This window comes from Armigeres subalbatus, chromosome 2 (assembly GCF_024139115.2).
Source record: "Armigeres subalbatus isolate Guangzhou_Male chromosome 2, GZ_Asu_2, whole genome shotgun sequence".
NCBI lineage: Eukaryota > Metazoa > Arthropoda > Insecta > Diptera > Culicidae > Armigeres > Armigeres subalbatus.
Genome location: NC_085140.1, coordinates 278,752,073 through 278,774,569, shown reverse-complemented (window position 1 = coordinate 278,774,569; position 22,497 = coordinate 278,752,073). Strand labels below are relative to the sequence as shown.

At 41.0% G+C, this 22,497-nt stretch overlaps 1 protein-coding gene across 2 annotated transcripts in view; it reads right to left on the bottom strand.

The window, feature by feature from the left end:
* Window positions 1-6,185: 6,185 nt before the first annotated feature.
* LOC134212291 (probable phospholipid-transporting ATPase IIA) overlaps window positions 6,186-22,497 on the bottom strand; it is a 28,461-nt gene continuing 12,149 nt past the window's right edge. Inside the window, exons 1-8 of one of the 2 annotated variants that reach the window (XM_062690005.1) lie at window positions 16,555-16,824; window positions 10,278-10,795; window positions 10,069-10,211; window positions 9,104-10,006; window positions 7,570-8,926; window positions 7,379-7,508; window positions 7,164-7,237; window positions 6,186-7,088 (exon numbers count right to left, since the gene is read on the bottom strand). In XM_062690005.1, coding sequence (XP_062545989.1) covers window positions 6,955-7,088; window positions 7,164-7,237; window positions 7,379-7,508; window positions 7,570-8,926; window positions 9,104-10,006; window positions 10,069-10,211; window positions 10,278-10,795; window positions 16,555-16,658 — 3,363 coding nt within the window. In that variant the 5' untranslated portion in view covers window positions 16,659-16,824 and the 3' untranslated portion in view covers window positions 6,186-6,954. Of the gene's footprint in view, window positions 7,089-7,163; window positions 7,238-7,378; window positions 7,509-7,569; window positions 8,927-9,103; window positions 10,007-10,068; window positions 10,212-10,277; window positions 10,796-16,554; window positions 16,825-22,497 lie in introns of those variants that run through there. The other variant, XM_062690004.1, reaches the window with a different exon arrangement.

Here is a 22,497-nt window from a genome sequence, read left to right as displayed (position 1 = left end):
TCCGTCGCGATAAAAAACATGAACCTTTCGAAGACAGTTTCTTCTTATTTTCAATATTGACGAAGTTATTGACGATTTTCGGTTCAAAAATGAGCATTTTGACATTAACTGCATACATGTAGGGGCAAAATGGGGCAGAATTTTATTTAGGTGATGGAAAGTATAACTCATGCACTAATGGTTGCATTGCAACATATATGTGACATAGCTTGACATAAGTGCCGTATGAACATCTATTTCTTCTTCTTCTTGTTATATATAAAAATGAATTGGTCTGTATTGTGCATAACTAAGAAACGGCTGGATAGATTTTCTTCATTTCTTCGGCAAATTTGCTTATCAACATGTCCGACGGATTTACCGAATATTTTCTCATGTAAAAATCTCGAAAATTGGAAAAAAATATGAAAAATTGAAAATAAAATTTGTATGGAAATTTTAAAAAGGTAGATCACAACACGCATTCTCGCCTACTGTGCAGGACATCGTCTGCATGGTCATCTTTAGTCTTTACACTTACGCCAGACCTATGATTTAGCCAAATACAAAATTTTCTAAATGATTATGGATGGATGTTTTACAGAACTGACATGAATTTCAAATTCCGCGGGAAGAAACAACGCGTAATTAAAAAAAAATCATCAAAAAGTCACGTAAAAAGCGACCCCAGTGTATTTGGGCAAATTGTATTATTTTAGAAATCACCATACAGCCAGGAATGTTGATGAGAGGAACTGCAGTATCGGGTAAATCAGTATTCTTTATTGAATGGAAGCTATGGTTAATGACGGCTCAAACATCATAAGCTTAAATATAATTTAATGTAAACAATTCGAAGGTACTTGTTTTACCTATTTACTTTTCGAAATATCCCGGAATCATAAAAAGCCAGTTTGCTACGTCTAAAACATCACAATATTGCAAAACAGGTCAACAGAAAAGTGTTCCAAAAATTTCAGTTCATTCAGAATTCTCTGGAAATACCAATATCCCGATATATTGGTATTTCTCTGTAAAATATTCGTCGATTCGATAATGATTTTCAAAATTTGGACATTAAGACAAGACATAGGTCTGGCGTAAGTGTTATTATCATGAACTAGATGACCCGGCAGACGTTGTCTTGCACAGTAGATGAGAATGCGTGTTGTGATGTGCCCATACAAAATACCCATACAAATTCTAATTTGAATTTTTTATATTTTTTCAGCTTTAGTCGTGACTTTTACATAAGAAAATATTATGTAAACCCATCGGAAATTGTGATGAAGAAATTTGAACCCAGCCGTTTCTTAGTTATGCGGAATAGAGACCAATTCATTATTTATATATAACGAGAAGAAGAAGAAAACATATCCATACGGTACTTACGGAAAGTGCTTGAGTTATACTTTCAATCTCCTAATTAAAATTCTGCCCCATTTTGCCCCTACATGTATGCAGTTAATGTCAAAATGCTCATTTTTGAACAAAAAATCGTCAATAACTTCGTCAATATTGAAAATAAGAAGAAACTGTCTTCGAAAGGTTCATGTTTTTATCGCGACGGAAATCTTTGTAGAATATTTGAAAAATTTAAAAAAATATATTGACGAAAGTATCGTGAAAAACCTGTTTTTTGGTGGTCGTTCATAGATAACGACCCATATCTCGACTTCTATAGCAGATAGAAATAAAGTTTATATAGCAAAATTTTTCGTAGAAACTTTTTCTACAACTTTCTCGAAGACACCAATGATGTATCTTCATAATTGGAGGAAAGAGAATTTCCATATCACTTTTAGGGGGATTAGTCAAAAAAAATTTTTTTCCGAAATATGGAGCTTAACATACTGAAACTTTTCTCCGAAGTCACTGAGCCTCTAAAATCAACTTTTCATGGCCAAAACATTTTCGATCACGAATTCCTGGGTTAGAAAACACTGTGCGCCCCTTCGGTGGGGTTTGATCCCACGAAACCAGTACGCTAGACAGGTGCTAGACTCCGGGTGGCTTAATACCCGGCAAATAGGCAATTAACTTTGAATGTACTGAACTCGAGTGGCGATTTCTCTTTGCTTATGTGGTCGGGTCGGGATCTGACGACCAACTGGCACAACCACACACAACCCTACTTCATTGAGCGCCGTTGCTGATGAAGCAAGTGTGCAGAAGCCGAAAAATACTACATGCAATAGTCTGGAAAAGTATTCGCACATCTATTAATATAGGATCCCTCATAATAACGCACAGTTTTCATTTAATTTATTTAGTTTACATCTAGCCAGATAACACTGAATCAACAATTTGACGCTACAATAAATGGTTTGAGGCCGCATTCCTCCATCTTTGAATGCGCCCTACGCTCGCCGAGTCATTTTGCACCTGTTCTCCTCACCTCGCTCGCTGCGCTCCACGCCGTCTCGTACCTGCCGGATCGGAAGCGAATACCATCTTTGCAGGGTTGCTGTCCGGCATTCTTGCAACATGCCCTGCCCATCGTACCCTTTCGGCTTTAGCTACCTTCTGGATACTGGGTTCGCCGTAGAGCTGGGCGAGCTCGTGGTTCATTCTTCGCCGCCACACACCGTCTTCTTGCACATCGCCAAAGATGGTCCTAAGCATCCGTCTCTCGAATACTCCGAGTGCTTGCAAGTCCTCCTCGAGCATTGTCCATGTGTCATGTCCGTAGAGGACAACCGGTCTTATAAGCGTCTTGTACTGTACATGACACATTTGGTGCGGTGGCGAATCTTTTTTGACCGCAGTTTCTTCTGGAGCCCGTAGTAGGCAGGACTTCCACAGATGATGCGCCTTCGTATTTCACGACTAACGTTGTTGTCAGCCTTTAGCAAGGATCCGAGGTAGACGAATTCCTCGACCACCTCGAAGGTATCCCCGTCTATCGTAACACTGCTTCCCAGGCGGGCCCTGTCGCGCTCGGTTCCACCCACAAGCATGTACTTTGTCTTTGACGCATTCACCACCAGTCCAACTTTTGTTGCTTCACATTTCAGGCGGGTGTACAGTTCTGCCACCTTTGCAAATGTTCGGCCGACAATGTCCATGTCATCCGCGAAGCAAATAAATTGAATGGATCTGTTGAAAATCGTACCCCGGCTGTTACACCCGGCTCTCCGCATGACACCTTCTAGCGCAATGTTGAACAACAGGCACGAAAGTCCATCACCTTGTCTTAGTCCCCGGCGCGATTCGAACGAACTGGAGTGTGCGCCCGAAATCTGCACACAGTTTTGCACACCATCCACCGTTGCTTTGATCAGTCTGGTAAGCTTCCCAGGGAAGCTGTTCTCGTCCATAATTTTCCATAGCTCTACGCGGTCTATACTGTCGTATGCCGCCTTGAAATCAACGAACAGATGGTGCGTTGGGACCTGGTATTCACGGCATTTTTTAGGGATTTACCGTACAGTAAAGATCTGGTCCGTTGTCGAGCGGCCGTCAACGAAGCCGGCTTGATAACTTCCCACGAACTCGTTCACTAATGGTGACAGACAACGGAAGATGATCTGGGATATCACTTTGTAGGCGGCATTAAGGATGGTGATCGCTCGAAAGTTCTCACACTCCAGTTTGTCGCCTTTCTTGTAGATGGGGCATATAACCCCTTCCTTCCACTCCTCCGGTAGCTGTTCGGATTCCCAGATTCTGACTATCAGTTTGTGCAGGCAAGTGGCCAGCTTTTCCGGGGCCATCTTGATGAGCTCAGCTCCGATACCATCCTTTCCAGCTGCTTTATTGGTCTTTAGCTGTTGAATGGCATCCTTAACTTCCCTCAAGGTGGGGGCTGGTTGGCTTCCATCGTCCGCTGAACTGACGTAGTCATCTCCTCCGCTGCCTTGACTTTCACTGTCTGTACTCTCAGCGCCATTCAAATGTTCCTCGTAGTGCTGCTTCCACCTTTCGATCACCACGCGTTCGTCCGTCAAGATGCTCCCATTTTTATACCGGCATATTTCGGCTCGCGGCACGAAGCCCTTTCAGGATGCGTTGAGCTTCTGATAGAACTTGCGTGTTTCTTGTGAACGGCACAGCTGTTCCATCTCCTCGCACTCCGCTCCTTCCAGGCGGCGTTTCTTCTCCTGAAAAGGCCGGTCTGCTGTCTCCGCTTCCGTCTATAACGTTCCACGTTCTGCCGGGTACCTTGCTGCAGCGCGACCGCCCGCGCTGCGTCCTTCTCCTCCAGAATCTGTCTGCACTCTTCGTCGAACCAATCGTTCCGCCGACTTCGACCCATATACCCGACGTTGTTCTCCGCTGCGTCGTTAATGGCTGCTTTGACTGTATTCCAGCAGTCCTCAAGAGGGGCCCCATCGAGCTCACCCTCTTCCGGCAACGCTGCATCGAGATGCTGCGCGTATGCAGTGGCGACATCAGGTTGCTTCAGTCGCTCTAGGTCGTACCGCGGCGGTCGTCGGAACCGAACATTGTTGAAGACGGATAGTTTTGGGCGCAGTTTAACCATCACCAGATAGTGGTCAGAGTCGATGTTAGCGCCACGATATGTCCTGGCGTCGACCGTGGTCGATTTGTGATTCTGTTTGCACTGGTGATCTTCAGGTGTACCGAAACGGGAGGCTGTGCTGGAAGTAGGTGCTGAGAATGGCCATATTCTTGGAGGCGGCGAAATCAACTAGTCGTAGGCCGTTTTCGTAGTGACGGAAGTGAGTATTGAGTAGTGAGATGTGTGTAGTAACATGTGAGTAGTGGAAAGAGAGAAACGATAAGTGACTCCACCCTCAAGAAGCGATATGTGATAGTTATGAAGTTAGAAGTACGATGTAAGTAATGAGAAAAACAGAAGCAAGGGGTAAGAAGTGAGAGATAATAATTGGGAAGTGAGATGTTGAGAAGTGAGAAGTGAGTAGAAAAATATAAAACAGAAAGAAGAAAAAAGAAAAAAGGAAAGAATAAGAATCCCGTTTCATACCTCTCGTTCCTCGGTCCTCACTTATCTTACTGTTACTACTCCCTTGCTTTTCACTCCTCATTTCTAACTTCTCACTACGTACAGTAGCCGTTCGATAACTGCAAAATGTTTACTTTGCAGTTAACGAATGCGGTTCGATAACTGCAACGCATTCTAGACGTCAAACGGTTGTCAATCGACGTCAGATGTAATAAAAGTGCATCTAAATGTGCATCCCAATGCAGCTGTCATTAAGTCTGACATCAGTTTGAAGTTTAGCGGTTCGATAACTGCAAAACTGTTGCAACTATCGAATTGCAGTTAAAAAGCATTGCAGTTAAATGACTTGCAGTTATCGAACGTCTACTGTACTTCTACGCACATCTTACTTCTCATCTCCCTCTTTCCATTACTCACTTCTCACTTTTCTTTTCTCAATTCTCACTTCACACATCTCACTTCTCTTTTTTCATTTTTCACTTATAACTTCTTATATGTCACTTCTTGTTTCTCACTTCGAATATCTCACTTCTTACTTTAAACTTTGCACTTCTCACTATTTATTTCTCACTAAGCACATCTCACTTCTCATTTTTAAGTTCTCACTTATAACTTCTTATATCTCACTTCTGATTTATCATTAATCATCTATCACTTCTAACATTTAACTTTTCACTTCTTACTTTTCGCTTCTCAATACTCACTTAGCACTCTGAATTTCACACTTTTAACTTCTCATTTTTCAATTTCCACTACTCACTTCTCACCTACTTTGAATTTCTCACTTTTAGCTTATCATTTTTCACTTCTAACTATATCGTGCACGTGAACTCATTCTGATAACTTTAAGTTAGTGAGGGGAAAATGCATTGAGAAATTACTTCGACTTGGAGATTATCGAGTAAGGGAGATATCGACATTACAGAGGGAACGCAGTATGCTAGATTCAAGGGACTTTGAATTTCATCGAGTCAGGGAAAATATCGGAGTTAAAGAACATCTAGTTAGGGAGAGTTCACTTTACTGTGCGTTTAAACGCGCGCTAATTAATTTACTTACCGGTCGCACAAAGCAGAACAAAATCTTCCGGAAAACCGCGCGTTCTACGTGCTAATCAAAACACGTTCAAACGCGCACTAATTTTATTGACTTATCGGCCGTACAAGGCAGAACAAAATATTTCGAGAGATCGCGTAACAGTTCTGTGTGCTAATCAAAACACGTTCAAACGTGCACCCTCTTGGATGTTCGGATAAAACGAGAAAAAATCATCACATTTTTAGTAAATGGATTTGTAAAAGTTTGTTATTGTTATCTTTTTGTTATCTATAATAATCAGTAATCTGTTCTCTGTCATTCATAAGTTCGGATTTCGCTGCTCAACTACCGAGTGGATTACGCCCATCGGGTCTTATCATTTCTGCAACTCAAATGCTTCTTTCATCTTCATACGAATAAATATTCATCATTTTCATACATATGTATATACAAACACTAGATTAACTATTGAATTGATAATAACGATGATGTTAACGCTGGAACATAGAATACCTTACTTTTGAAAATTTTATGAATTATTTTTATATTTTCTGCATTATAGAGAACTTATTATTCAAAAGAGTTTTTGTGGTGATATGAATTTAATAATTACAATTAAAATATCACGAATATTATTCATAGATAGAAATCACACACGATTTAACAGATGTAATATTATAATGCCAAATAAAAACGAAAAAACATAACAAATGTTTTGAAAAGATTATTTCACATGCATAGTTGTAACTAGACTTATTGGCAAGGGGTTTTGTCGAACAAAATGTCATCCACCTACACAATGCATACAGAACTTGTTCAGATTTTAGCCCAATAGGTCACCCTGCTGCCAATAGCGGAAACAAATCTGTCAAACCCGGGTTATTGAGTTATTCTACTCAATTGTCAGTTTAATCATGGAGGTGCGAATCGTGAGTAAAAACCTGTTTGTCAGAAGCGTATATTTTTATGATCTGTTTGTTCCTTACAGGGTCACCACTATAATTGTTTTAGGACAGCTTAGAGTATGACGGTGGCGAAAACTTCTTCCGCAGGAATTTCAAAATGTACAACGGTAGACATGAAACGAGCGTTATTACCAGAACCTTCCATAGGAATTCCCACGACCAGATAAACTCCCAGTCTGCATGAAGATAGAGCAAAAACAGCAAATAGATAAACATCATTGCTTATGAATAAAATTTGTATATTGACTTACCAAAGTATTCGTGTAGTACGACTAATGAGATTATGTACAGTACGAGACTGAAAAGTTCTGCCAGTACCATCAGTCTGAAATGAATAAAGCAGAATATTGAGATTGGGACCGCGAAATGAATTTAACGTACTGCATATGTCAGTAGACTGATGTTAATAAAAACTGCTCTATTTATGATTGAAAGCTGTAACTAGTAATCATTCAAATATACTTACTTGTGCCACGTTCTGATCGTTAATGCTACCATGATCAGCTCAGTCAATATAAGTGCTGAGAAACTGATTGCAACGATGTGAATAAATTCGTCCTCGAATAAAATCAAAGCTCCGTACATAATCACACCACCTGAAAGAATCGTCAAAATCTTCAATAGCTTTACCATAGACATCACAGCAATAAAACTTACCTTGATAAATACTAATAAGCACCCACATGAAGAAAGTCTTGTAACTCAAACTTCTACCCTTCGAAAGTTCCTTGTAAAGCTCGGGATAAGTGAGCGCTATGTTCGCGCTGATGTCCTGATCCAACACTAGTGAAAATACTGGAAACATCGTGTACAGCGTCGCATAACCGACCATCAGGAATCCCTGATATAAGGCCACAGAGGAAAGATAGAAGACAGCAGAGAAGACGGCTTGCATGGTTGATATGATCAAGCCTCGATGGATGACGAACTGAGATAGAGCAGCCGACCTTTTGTACGATCGACGGCCATGCACGATCAACAGCTTGGCAATGTGTGAAAATTGCGGTATACTGAAGTCTCCTGCCAGTGACGCTTGCTTACCTTCTCGGCCCTCTATACCGACGCCGGCATCGGCTTGCTGGATCATACTGACATCGTTGCCCCCATCACCAACAGCACACGTTCGCTTGTTGGAATACTTCTGAATGAGAGACACCACTTGGGCTTTCTGCGTAGGACTACACCGGCAGCAAACCACCGCAGGGCAAGCGGTGGCCAGTTCCATGAACTCCGGCTGATAGTACTGCAGACATACTTCGAGGCTTTCTCCCGAAACGACTAGTGCACAGTCTTGTTTTCGCCTGAACTGGTTCAGTTCCAAGTGTGCGTCAGTTCGAGTGAGGACACTTTTCAATACGTGGATATTTTGATTTCTCCCAACAAGATGTGAACTCTTCGCAATACAGGTGGCTGTTTCTAGTTTGTCACCTGTCAACATCCATATTTTGATACCAGCATTTCGTAGGAGCTCCAACGTCGGTCTTACTCTATCCTGTAATCTATCTTCTACTCCAGTTAAGCACAGAAGCTCCATTTCCCGCTCTAGGCTTTCAATTACAGCAGATACTTTCGTCACGCGGTCCGTCACACTGACCTTCGCTGCATTGTACCGAGTCTCGAAGTCTCCGTATTGCTCCTCGGTGAGAATCTTCTTGGCAACTACCAGAGTGCGAAGGCCTTCACGAGCCATATTTCCGCTTTCCTCTGCTAGCCAGTCGTTGTACTGCACAATAGCCGCCATTACGACGTCGGCTCCCTTGAGATAGAACGTGATCTCTCCGCTGTTCAACTCCTTAACAATAATTCCCATGCGTTTGTTTTCGCTGGTGAACGGGAACGTTTGAAGAATCTGATACTTCATAATGCCTCCAGCTATAGAATTTAGCGACGTGATGCTTCCCGAACTGGAAGGTGAGTTGAGGTCTGTTTTTGAGTTTACTGATAGGTTGGTAACAGTTGTGTTGATGGAGGCATTCTCGTTCATGGAATTGCGTTGTAGATCCTTCTCGCGAACCTAGTCGGGAGAGAATCGTACAATACGTTACTTCAAGAAAAATATAGTGGAAAAGTGCTGTATCGTCTAACGTCTACTGTTTTACAACAAAATATTTAAGCGACATGGCTTAAATATTTTATGTTGCAAAACAATAAAAAAAATCAATTAGAATGAATAATGTTTGGACAATCTTACCTGCAGTGTCATGTGATTCAAGTCTCGATTCACTAACGTCAGTCCCACCGATTCTGTCCACTTGACAAGGGCAATTTCATCCGGACTCGACGCCTGGTAGGTTTTTTCCAGCGCTTTTACTGACTCTTGATTTTCCACTGAAATCGACCGAGATGGCGAGTTTCTGCGGTCTGATCCATTCAAGCCATTGCTGCCGTTTCCATTGTCATAGACGGGTGTTACATTGTGACACAGTGCGAGAGCTTTAACCGACTCCCAAATGCGCCATCCTTCTGGTTTCTTTAGCCGCGTTTGGAACTTAGATGTTTCCGCAGGCGATGCATCTCCTTGCACCGAAATAGTGTTATAAACTGATTGTATGGTTGCCGATACCATCGGGAACGTGTCCCTCCCGTAAGCAGCCGTTCCTACATGAATCTTTTTGAAAATCATCTCGTTTTGAGTTAATGTACCGGTCTTGTCAGTCAACAAGTACGATATCCTTCCGAGCTCTTCTGGAATTGTCGTCGAGCGCACCACAGTTCCTGGGATGTCTTCATCGTTTTGCATCTGGTAGGAGTAGAACGCTTTTCCCATGTCCAAGTTAACTCGCAAGCTGATTGGGATGATGTAGGAGAACAGCAACACGAAGCGGAACATGTACCGGTACCAGGGTCCATTGAATCCTTTCAAGCACATCATTGCGAAAGACAACCCTATCACGGCGCAGAACAGTACTTTTGTGAGACCGTTGATTTCCAGATCTAGCAGACCCACTTTCGACCGAGGTTGCGAGTTATTCATTACACTTCGAGTTTCCGCTCCAGTGTAGATAACGATACCGACGGCCGTTCCGGACGCCACGACCGTATTTGCCCATAGAGTATTTTCCACGCTGAGGCCTTCGTCTTCTGAACCTTCGATCTAAGAATATTACCAAGCAATGTTAGCTTTTTTGAATACTAGATAAAGTTATGAATGCTTACCTTCGAATATGTTCCAATGAAAGTATGAATATCTCTTTGAGGTTTCTCCACATACAACGACGCTCCCATATTGAATAAGTCGTTATGCGTCGCCAACTTCTGAGTTGCTGGCACAGCTAGACGCAATTTCCAATCGGTTTCACCTAAAATATTTGGAAAAATCGTTTAAGAAAATAATTACTACAATCGCTTTGATATTGGCAGCTTACCGTCTAACATATCCGTACGAACGAATACCGCGCCACTTTTGTCGCTAGTCCGCAGCAGTATCAAATCAGCCGGCACCCGCTCATCCTTCTCCACCACAATCAGATCGCCGACCTTGAGCTTCGACGACGATACCAGTTCCGGCGGTTTGTCAGCGCTGACAAAGCGTTTGTATTTTTGAGAATTCACCTCCCGGTCTCGTTTGTGTCGTCGCAGGTCGTCGATAGCTTCACGACTTATCGTCACCGCCAGCACGAACCCTAGCGGACCCCAGTACGTGTAGAGATAACCGATCCTAATGTCCGGAATGAATTGGCTCACAGCCATGATCAGGAAGTACAGATTTAAGAAAAACCGAAACTGCTCGAAAAGCACCAACGGCAGGAAAGTGAAGATGTTGTATTTCTGATTGCGGATTTCGTTCGGCGGGAATTTCTCTGTGGACGGCCGTCCGATGAAGATGGTCCGCGGTTTCAGTTCCTTGGAAGCACACCATTTTCGCCAGGCCCAGCACCAGCAGCTGTAAATGGAAATTATAATACAATGAGCTGGAAATCCGTAAATCTTAACGATAAAAATGGAGCAACATCCCACTGACAGACAGAATGATGTTTCATGATAATTGTATTCAACATTCAAATATCTTCTTGAACCGATTATCTCTTCTTTCTATTGATCGATCATGCATTATTATCATCCCGATAAAACAGTAGGGGAAATATAAGCTATCCTTTTGATTATGTCAGTTCCATATATTTTTTAATGAATGCTGAATCCCGAACTTCTATAAAATTGATACTTATTGAAAATTCATTTCAAATAGGAAGACATGACAATCCGAGTGGATCAATTAACGATAAACTTTTTGCAAGAATTTGGAAACCGATACTGCAGAGGTTTGCAAAAAAGACTGCAAAGCGCAAAAAGTGGCTACAGAAGAATCGGAAGTGTCTGCAATATTATGGCCACCCTCGGGTCCATAATACGCAACGTCGAGTTTGTTTATTTATTTATTATTATCTGACTTAGTAGTCTACATGAAGACTTAAAACTAAATATTTGTCATTCGATGTAAAATCGCAGCAAACGTTGCCGAAATGAAATCCTGAAGCGCTGATGTCGAAATCGAATTGAACCGAACCTTCGTTGAAACGGCGAATCATGGCGACTAAGCAACTATTGGCAGCGTAGTTTGTGCTTTGAACTTGCTCATATAGCAAAGCTCTTAGCCGGAGTGTTTGAGAAGCTTAGCTTAGCTTTGACTGACTACACATATCTATGGTTGCTACTCCGTGATTGACCAGAATCAGTGAAATTGCACAAAGAATCAACTGAATGATTGACTGGGATTGTTCAAGCATTCTCAGTGTGCAAGTTTCAGTGACTCTAATATTCAAATGATCAATAACGGCGCCGGCCACGTCCTTGTGTAGTCAGTTAGGAAGAGGGAAGGAATATTAGTAGGTGGTTTTTGCTATTTGAAGACCGTGTTTACCTCTGCGTCTCCACAAAAACCACAGGAAGGATTATCAGTTAGTTATATAATTATATTATCAGTTAGTTAGGTAGGCATCGTTGGATCTGGATCAGAGCATAAAATATTCATCTTCATGAAGCAACTTCAGTCCGAATTTTGACAAACATCGCATGATTATTCAAAACATAGAATGACATAGTCAAACGACTGCTGCACCAACTCATTCATTCGACTGTTACTGAGTGTGCTTACTATGTGCAGAAAAAAAACAAAATTAGCATTGTTTATATTAATGTTTACCGTTGAAAGGGCCCCGCGGATGCAAATCGGATTCAGTTCTGTGTGATAAATTACTTTACTCAATGAAAACTTTTTCAGATTTCAGATAATTTATCGATTTGTAGAATGTGCATAAATATTCAATGACTAATATTCAACTGAATATTGACAGTCCAGAGCCGAAAATGAATGTGCCTGGAAGTGAGCTGACAACTGAAGAAAGGTGGTCTTCATAAAAAATCGATTATTTTACACTCTGATCTGGATTCACTCTGATAAGCGATACGACCGTGCTATTCTTTATACACAGTGATTTTACCTAACCGTCCGAAACAAGAGAAATCACGCACTGAACTGATTTTTATTACCGGCCGCGCAATGCAGAACACAATATTTCGGCCGACCGCGCGATCGTTCTGCTGTCCGAAACAAGAGAAATCTTGCACTCCATAGCCGGAGTGTTCGAGAAGGTGCGTAAAGTTGAATCCTGGCTAGTAAATCGGGCACGTCGTACTCCGATAGCAAATTTTGGCGATTAAAACTGCGTATGGCGACAAATTGATCGAGTCCCTCCAAGGGAGATGGCACAGTGCGTTGTTGCGGACGAACTTATGTTGAACAGCTTCCAAACGAGCTGTCCAAACGGCCTGATAAGGATTCCAAACAACAGAAGCAAATTCTAAATGAGAGCGCACCAACGGGCAGTAAAGTGTTTTGAAGCACAAAGGATCACAGAATGCACTGGAAATTTTGAAGATGAACCAAGCTGACGTTTCGCTTTATCAATAGTAGTCATCCAACAAAACGCCAAGGTCTTTGATATGGTTGACACGTTGTAGAGTAGTTCCTGCAATATTATAATCGAAAACCATGGTATCTACAGTACGACGAAAGCTTATAACGTAGCATTTCGGGATGGCAAGAACCATCATATTTCGATCGCACCAATCATTGAAGACGTCCAAGAGATTCTGCAATTCTAGGCAGTCCGCAAGGTTTCGTACAACGAGGTAGATTTTGAAATCATCCGCAAAGAGCAGCAGTCCTCCACGTTGCAAGAGGTCACGTCACTCACGAAGAGCAATGGACCCAACGTGCTTCCTTAGGAACTCCGGAGCCGTTTGAGAAGCAACGACATGAGTGGTTTCCAATGTTTGCGGTTACTTGGCTTTGGTTACTCCAAGTGATGTAATGCCCCGATAGTTTCTTACGTCGCTTTTGTCTCCTTTTTTAAATACAGGAAACATGGTAGAGCATTTCTATTTAGTAGGAAATTTTTGCTGACGAAGTGAAAGGTTGAATAGTATGCACGAGGGGTCACCAAAACATTGGAGCATTTTTTTAATACTGCCAAAGGAATTTCGCTCGGTCCAGAGAAGGACTATTTGATCCTATTAATAGCCGATACAACCATTTGAGTTTCAATGTTAAAAACGTCAATGTCGATGACATATTAAGGTACAGTGACCGGCGTAATAAAAAGCCCACTCGCCGTTTTTCATACAAAATGGTCAACTTTGGAGATCTAGATCTCGATTGCGTGTGAACCAATTTTGCTGAAAATTTGACCAGAGCTCAGATATAACTTGAATTTTACCACACATGAGTTTCGACCATATTGATTCATAGGGTAAAAAATTATTGCGGTAATACCAAAAGGAATTTTTTGACAAAAATTTATTTTTTAAAATTCTTGAATTCTATAGGTTGTAAACTGATGACTTATTCAGCAAAAACGCGTATTTTGGCAATACAAAAAAGTTTGCGGAATATACTTGTACACTAAGAGTTGTAGTTTTCAAGACATTATAAAATTAATTTTTTGGTAAAAATCATTTTGGTATTACCGCGATATTTTTTTACTCTATGAATTAATATGGTCGAAACTTAGGTGTGGTAAAATTCAAGTTATATCTGAGCTCTGGACAAATTTTCAGCAAAATTGTTTTACACGCAATCGAGACCTAGATCTCCAAAGTTGACCAATTTGTATGAAAAACGGCAAGTGGTCTTTTTATTATGCAGGTCACTGTACATCTTTAATTGCACGTAAAATTTCAGCTTGTGACGGCGAAGCGATTGAGAAGACGGATAAAAAGTGCTCAGCAAAAAGATTGGATTTGTCCTCAGCATTTTGTGCAACGTCGTTATCCAGGAATAATTTAGATGGGAGACCGATTTCTTTCCTCTTAGTATTAACAAAAAACCAAAGACCTTTGGGATGGCGTCGAAGATTCTGCTATATACGACACACGTATCGCTTGTATAGCGACGATAACAATTGCTGGCAATTGAAAAGCTTCTTTTAGTAACAACGACGTTTAGTAAGAGCACGGAGAGCTCTAGCGCGAGCCCGTTTTAAGTTGCGTAGATTAGCGTTAGTCCATGGCGGCTTTCTTGGAGGTTGGCGCTTCGGTACGGAGGCAGATACACAGTCGCGTAGAAAACTGTTGAAACGGTTAACAGCAGAATCAATATCCAAGTCATTCAAAGCGTTCCAGTCGAATCGTGACAAACTACGTCGGAGTAGTTGGAAATCAGTCTTGCGGAAATATAGGGTAAAGTGCCCAATAGTGGACCCCCAACCAATAGTGGACCCTCCAGCCAGTTTTGCATTATTACAGCACAATGTGAACATTTTGCTATGACATTCCATCGGGAGAACCTACCTTACAGTCCTATGATTTTATTACATGCATTGGAAATGCTATGGAAAGTAAAATTAAATGATTTTTTTACAATTCTATAAAAAATAAACACGAGAGTGTCCATTATAGGAATATTTTGGGGGGTCCATTATAGGGAAGAACGTCCCGAAACGGAACATAAAAATCAAATGAAGTGTCGACTATAGGGAAGCAAATTCCTATTATGGGCCCCCAGGGGGTCTACTATAGGGCGAATTCAGTCAGACTTTAAAATGTTAATTTCAACAAATAACGTCGTGTATTTGAGTGTTTCATGTATGTATCGTGAAGAGGAGATGCAGAGCTTGGTATTAGATGTCAAGCAGAATTAATGTGTTGAAAATTTCTACGCCTTATGACAAAAAGAGCAAAATTGCGCTACTATGGGGTCCACTATTGGGCATTTTACCCTAATCCATCGACCATCCAAACAATCGTCAAATCCATTTGTGATAGAAATTTCCAAAGCAGGATCATGGATATCAAGAGGAGCAATCGTATTCGATGCTTCAAAGACCGCACAGTCAGGAATTAAATTTTCGTTAACAAACACCACGTCGAGGAAGCGAGATTGGAAATTGGTTGGCTTAATCACACAAAAGCGGTTCCATCGACAAGAAGGCGGCTGGCAGGGGTGGTCGTCGAGTTTACGGGATCAGAAAACGCAAACCGGTGGCCAGAAGGTGACAAAACAAGACCAGGTTGATTGAAATCTCCCAGCAGAAGAAGTGAATCAATCAGGTCAGCCAAAGAGGATGCATATTCGATTGCTGCTAAGTGTTGTTGCATTAAGTTACAATCGAGTCGGTCGGTCTGGAGGAATATACAGTGCGCCGATAAAAACGTTTCGGGTGTAATTGTTTTTTTTTTAATTTTCCCAGATAAAATAGCATAACGCATAGTAGGTGTGAAAATAAAGTGAAATACAATAAAAACTCAAAATCGTTCAAAAATCAGATGTGATCGACTTGCGGTTTGCGGCAGTGTACATCACTGAAAATCTCAGTACGTACACAATAAGTCCATGTTGGAATCTTTGATTGTAAAAGCAGGAATCTTCTAATTGATGCATGATAATCGAAAGATTAAACTATGCTTTGGCTCAGTTGAACATTGTAAATTAAAAATCCAGCTTTGAACAGACTAAATTGGAGATGACCAAGACGTGTACATTTTGTTGGTCCAAAATATGTTACACCGTCCAAATCTAAGAATATTGTTATTTCAGAAAGTTGAATTCTGATCGATTAATAAACAACTGATGCTCATTTTAAATATCTATTCCATAAATAAGGCTTCCATCTGTGCAATGATGTGATTTACGCTCATATCATACGTGATATTTGATAGACATAAGCAAATATTAGTGAGCATTTCCTCTATGGGTCCAACATCGGACGTGTACCCTATAGGATTGTATTATATTATTGAAATTCAAACAAATGTTCTGATAATCGACACAAAAATCAAATTTGCTTTGAAAATCTAATTTAGGTATAACATACAACATTGAACATCATTTCCACTATTTCGCGAATATGAATGTCCCAAACTAAACTCATAAGTGGGCGCAGGTGAAAATCAATACTCATCGACTATGCACTTTATTTTTAGGTCAACGACGTCACCCCGCAAACTGCAGACCACAATTGAGCCCCGAATTCAGCAAATATCCACTAATCTCGTTTAATCTCTAAACAGCGTTCCTTCCAGCGATACTGTCCCTCGTCTGACCCAGCTTCCGTTGAAGCCATAAAACATGAACCCTCCTGATAAGTGAATCGCCATCATTGATTCGTCATCTTGTTGCCTTTATTACAGGAGCACTTTATTTACCTCAGCCAGCAGAGTCGACTTTTGCGACCCTTGTCAATGAGGGGGATCGTTTCCTTGGTGGTGACCGCGGTTGAAGATGGAACATTCGACGAAGCGGTGTCCATCGCGCGGATTACTTGTAGCTCATGAATTTTGGTGGATTTTTATGTAGATTTACGTCCAGCGAAAAAAGACTATGAACACGAAACTTTTGGAATACGCGTGAGATGTGCACCCTGACTTTGTATCTCTTCTGACTGCTGATGTATGAAAATGACGTTTCCGTGAAAATATTTCAATCGAATTCGCTCACATCATGGTCCAATGCACCGAGTTCATCATTGACGTTTGAGACGGGCGCTGTTTACTTAGAATGAATACTTTTTCATTCATCGAGTTCATGCAAGTGTTCATTTTTAGTAAACAGCGCCCGTCTCAAACGTCATTGTGTTCATTCGGTGCATTGGACCATACCAACACTATTTTGAAACGCTGAGCATCTGATGCTCGGCACACATCGCCAGTGTCAGTTGATTTTGATGTGAGCGATGCGAGTTGTTTATATTTTCGCTCTGCTGTTGGTTTTCATCGTTTTCACGAACACATCCGATGATCCGATGTTCAAGTGGGTGGGGGGTGGTATCTTTCAACTTTTGACAAATTCGAGCATAAGTCCCACTGAAAAAAATATGTGACTGATCATTAAATGCACTTTACATTTAGGGCCATTTACACATTAGGGGAGAACAGTGCATAATGCTCCCCTGGGGCAAAATGGCCTCACTCATAAAACCTCTCATATAATCATTTGTAGGACAATTTATGACATTATCATCACAATTCAATATTAGTTATTCATTATTGAGCTGCAATAGGGCACTGCACAGAACAATCTCTTTCTCTTTCGTTCTTCATAAATTTTGACGTTTACTGGCCTTGTTGTTTTCTAATTTCTTTGCAGCGAGAAAGAGACAAAGCAGTCCGTGCAGTGCCCTATGGGAAAAATCGAGCCAGTGACAAGCTCGGTGTCATCATCATCAATAAACATAGACCGCTGTCATCATTGAAACGCAGTATGAAAAAAAATTATAGCCCGGGACATCCTGGCTACGATCTGGCGATGGGCTTAACAATAGGAGGTCAATAGCCTGGGAAAAATGGGCAAAATCCTTTCATTTCCACTTTAATTTAACGATTAGCGTATTTTTCACCTACCCGTGAGATTGTCGTTCAATCACAGAGAACAGACGTTAAAGCTCAAGCCCGTCCTGCCAAAGCGCGGAAAAAATAGAAGGAAGTTGGAGACTTCAGATATTCCTTCTAACTCTATATCGGAAAAAAATCTTCTCCTATCGAACTGAGCAATCAGTTCGATTTGATTCAATATGAAATTGAGCAAATCGAATCTAGTTCTAGCCCAGGTGATTTGATCCATGCGAAAAAGCAAAGGATTCCGCCCAGCGGCATAGCCAGAAAATTGGTCTAGGAGGGGTTTTCTAAACATCTTTTTAATTTTTTTAATTTCGAAAAAAAAATCTTAAAATTTTGTCTTCGGAGGGGGTTTTATGTCCAAAACCACCCCCGTGGCTACGCCACTGATTCCTCCAATTGTGGTATCTGTTGCCGAGTTTTTTGGATTTAAGAATGAGATTTTGAGTAACCTTCAGGGGATCAAGGTTTCATTTAAAATTGCCAGGAAGGGTGACTGCCGCGTTTTGCCGGGATCCTTTGACGATCGCAAACGTCTTCTTCAGTATTTAACTGAGAAGCGGCAAAAAATCACCACATACGACGACAAAACTGAGCGATTGTTCAAAGTCGTCTTGAAAGGTCTCCCCAGCGATGATAAATCACTGAGATTAAAATTATGTAATTAAGATGCAAAAGAAATCTCGCTCTGGTACTTCCCAGATGGGTATTTCTCAATAATTTTATCTAGTTCACTTTAACAAAAGTGAACTAAATAATATGAAAAGTTTGGAAAAGGCCTGTATTATGTCCCATGTCCGTATTACATGGGAACTGTTCCGCAGGCCTGGGGGAAATTTCCAAAACTCCACACAGTGCCGTAAGTGCCAAAAGTGGGATCACGGAACTAAACATTGGCATATGGATGATAAATGCATGATTTGCGGTGGAACCTCGCACGTCAAAGACGCCTGTCCTGAGAGAGAAGATTCCAGTAAATTTAAGGTGATTATACAATCAAGCCATGTGGTGAATTTTAAATTCACCACACGAGTTTCTACTCCTATTATCAAATATTCAAATCTAGCGTAATAATTGTCGTACAATGCTGAAATTAAAGTCGATTGTTTAGCATGAGTAAGGAAACGATCTACGAATGTTTCATCCCCATGGGCGTTGTGGTTCTCTCAATTTGTGCTCTTGAAAAATCACTAGAAAAAGCACGTGGTTTCCAAGATGGCCGATTTGTGGCTTTGTTGTATAACCACCTTAAATGTGCCAATTGTGGGGGAAATTCCCCAAAATTTTGTTTTTTTTCAAACATATTTGAAATAAGAAATGATTTACAATCTAGACCTCTTGGGTGTACGGCGCCTGTTGTAGTTATATGATGTGTATTATGAGTTGAGAGTTCGATTTCCGCTTTAGCCGTGGAAATTCTTCGATAAACGAAACATTCTTCATTGGTCTACTGAATGTTGTCCGTTGTCCATTGTCTTATGCAAGTGTTCAACTGAACGACCGTCGTTGGTTGACGGTAAAATATCACATGTTTCAACCATTTTCTTGATTATGAAGATTTATAGATCTTTGAGATTTAAGAATACTCCAGATTTTACACATTTTCGGATGTCCCGTTGTTTTCTAGACTCTGAAGCTGACCAAAACTTCTCAGAATATCACTAGATATTTATACAAGGTCATCAAAATTCTTATTATTCCATCATTCCTTTTAGTTCATTCCGGAGAATCCGGAGATTTCTGCGTTATCCAAAGGCTGACAAATCAACTCAACTTTTGTTGATTTTTTTTAAAAGGCTGAGCATCCTCAATAGTTAAGATAGCCTGGTCATCTGGTCCACGAATTTTGTCCCAGTCTATTTTTAGTGGCGGGAGTGAAGAGATTTCGACACGTAAAATCAATTATCCCACTGGTCCATTTAAGTTAAGTTATTTAGATCCTCAAAACATTCAAAACTTTATTCTCCAAGTTCAGTAAACCTTTAGATTACTTCAGTTCTTACTTTTTCTTCTGAATAGTTCGGTTCAGATTTTCTAAACATCCCCTTGACTTAATGATCCCAAAAATTTTCCAAACTTTATGAATTTATCAAGGAATGCGAGACGTTTTCCGGGACACCTGGTAATGCGGGACAGGTAGGCTGAATCCGGGACTGTCCCGCACAATCCGGGACGTCTGGTCACTTTACGTTATGTTGTGCACTCGCTATGTTGTGATAAATGCCGTTAAAAAGATATAATTTTCACCGTTCTACTTCTTCTACCTGTCAAAATTCTCGGAAAAAACAAAAATCTTCAGGGGTATTATACTAATGACACACTGGTGGTATTCGTACCATGGTACAAGTTGTACCACAAGTGTGTCACCTTGTACCATGCTGGTACAACGTGGAAAACCATGGTACAATATGTACTAGGGTATATAAACGTGGTACTTGTACCACAAGTGTGTCTTTACTATTACGAGTCTTTTTCAAACACGTATTTTTTTTTTCTAAAATTTAATCGTTTAATAGAGAATCGAACCAGATGGACTGATGATGTTTTACATTTGCACACACCGCACTTAGCCACTAGCCCAGAATATGGTATATAATTTATTTGAAATACTACTTATACACGCAAAAAAGTATTGCAGTCGAAACTACCATTCCGAGGGTTCTTTTAAGAATATGCACCGACGATTTTCAGCAGATAACAAACCCGTTTGATTTTACCATGCGCGCAGTAAAAATCAACTGTGGCCCATGCGGAATGTTGTTGCATGAACTGAAACAGTGGTGAATTTCTCTGAAACCATGGTAAAATTTACTGAAATTTCATGGTAGTTTTAAAAACAGAGCGTCTACAAAATAGTAGTTTTTACCATAGATTATATTTCAGACATTTGTGTGATTTCACAGGAAGAGGACGTTGTTCGTGCAGCTGGCCCTTGCAAAATCGTATGATGCACTAATCACAAAACTTGAAACGATTCAACCTCACCAACTGACCCTGAAATACGTTAAACAAAGGCTTGTGTGTGGGCGAACAGGTCGAGCGAGCAAATTCAAGGCCGATGAAAAAGTGGAAGAAAAATCAATCGTAAATACAAATCAGGAGTCAACATTGCGGAAGAATCGGAAATGGCATTTGAAAACTACCGGCGGTAATGAAGGATGTAGCGTATGTATTATCAATTCAGTAGAAACCCGAAATTGGCGACTAGCGAAGTTGGATTTTTCTCACAATACGTACGCTAAACCTTCGGAATCCATAAGAAGCAAGCAAAAAGCTCAAGTGACATAAGTATTATGCTCACGATTTCACACATTTTTATACGTTGCCATTTCGACAGTTTTTCACTCCGCCGGTCTCTGGCTATTGGGTTCTTAATTTAAATTCACTTTCATCGATGGATACATTCATTTCACGGTTGTCTATCTTCTGCGGAGCAAAGACGAAGTACAGGGAAAGTTCGAAGAATATTATGCTCGTTTTACTGTTTTCCTCGGTACCCGAATAGCTCGATTGAGAGGCAAACCAAAGCTGTTGACCTGTTGACCAGCCAGCATCCTACCGAATGTTCCAACCTCCTGATGAATTCCGTCCGGCGCTACCCAAGACTTACGTGGCTGATCCATGATCCCACTGCGCAACAATAACATTTTTACTGGGATTCCCTATATACATGGGACAGTTATGCGTATAACGGCAGTATATAAAATACCGTATGCGTGATAATGTTTGCACTATAGGGCAACGTAAAATTTTTAAATTTTGGTTTGATTTTTTTAAAATTTATTTAATTTTCCCTTTAAATCTTATAGTCTTAAATTATATTAATCATCGTTTGAGTTTCCATTTGCTGTGTGGAGGCCACGCTTCCAGAACCGGAAGGCTGGATCCATGTCTCCCCAGGTAAAGGTCAATGTTTGCCTGAGGCTTGCTGTACTCGGATGGCGTTTAGAACAGGCCTTGTCCTTTATGACGCGCCATACAGAGTAATCTAGCGGATTAAGATCGGGACTGGATGGTGGTGGATGGTGACTAGGATCGACGGTAAACATGCTCTCGTCTGTGAACAGGATTACCGGATTTTTGCACTTGAGGAAGTTTATAATTTTGTGACATCGTTCGACTTGTAGCTCCCGGATACGTGCCCTCCACTTCGCCCTGTTATCTTCCTTCACGATCTTCCGTACCGTAAAGTCGCTGATTTCTGTGTTCCTTCGCCATTTTCCTCATTGAACGCACTGGATTTGTTCGAATCTTTCTTTTGATGGCTGCAATAACCCTCGGGACCCGAGCTGACCTCGGACGACCTTTGAACACCTTCGCGGACAGTTGTCCTTTCTTTTCTCGGTCTAAAACTCTTTTCACGATCCACCGGGACACTCCTACGGCGATCGAAATGTCTTTTTTCGACATTTGCGCGTGGAACAAATAACGACTGCGCTGCCACTTCGTCATGGTGTACCTCTTAAACTAAGAAAATCGTTTTCTTTTATACACACACACACTTTCATATGAGCTACAGCTTATGTGCATGTAAATGATATCAAGGTATTACATACACAGGTCAAATGGGAAGCTTATTTCGACGACGGTGCAAACATTATCACGCATACGATAGATCCATAACAATATTCCTTAATCTACCCAAGAGCAACTACAACCAACTGGCGCCTGCTTCATATCCATCTTCGATCTACAGCGAGGCGTCGCACACTACCCGATATTCCAACAAACTGTCCCATACAGTCCTCAACAGAA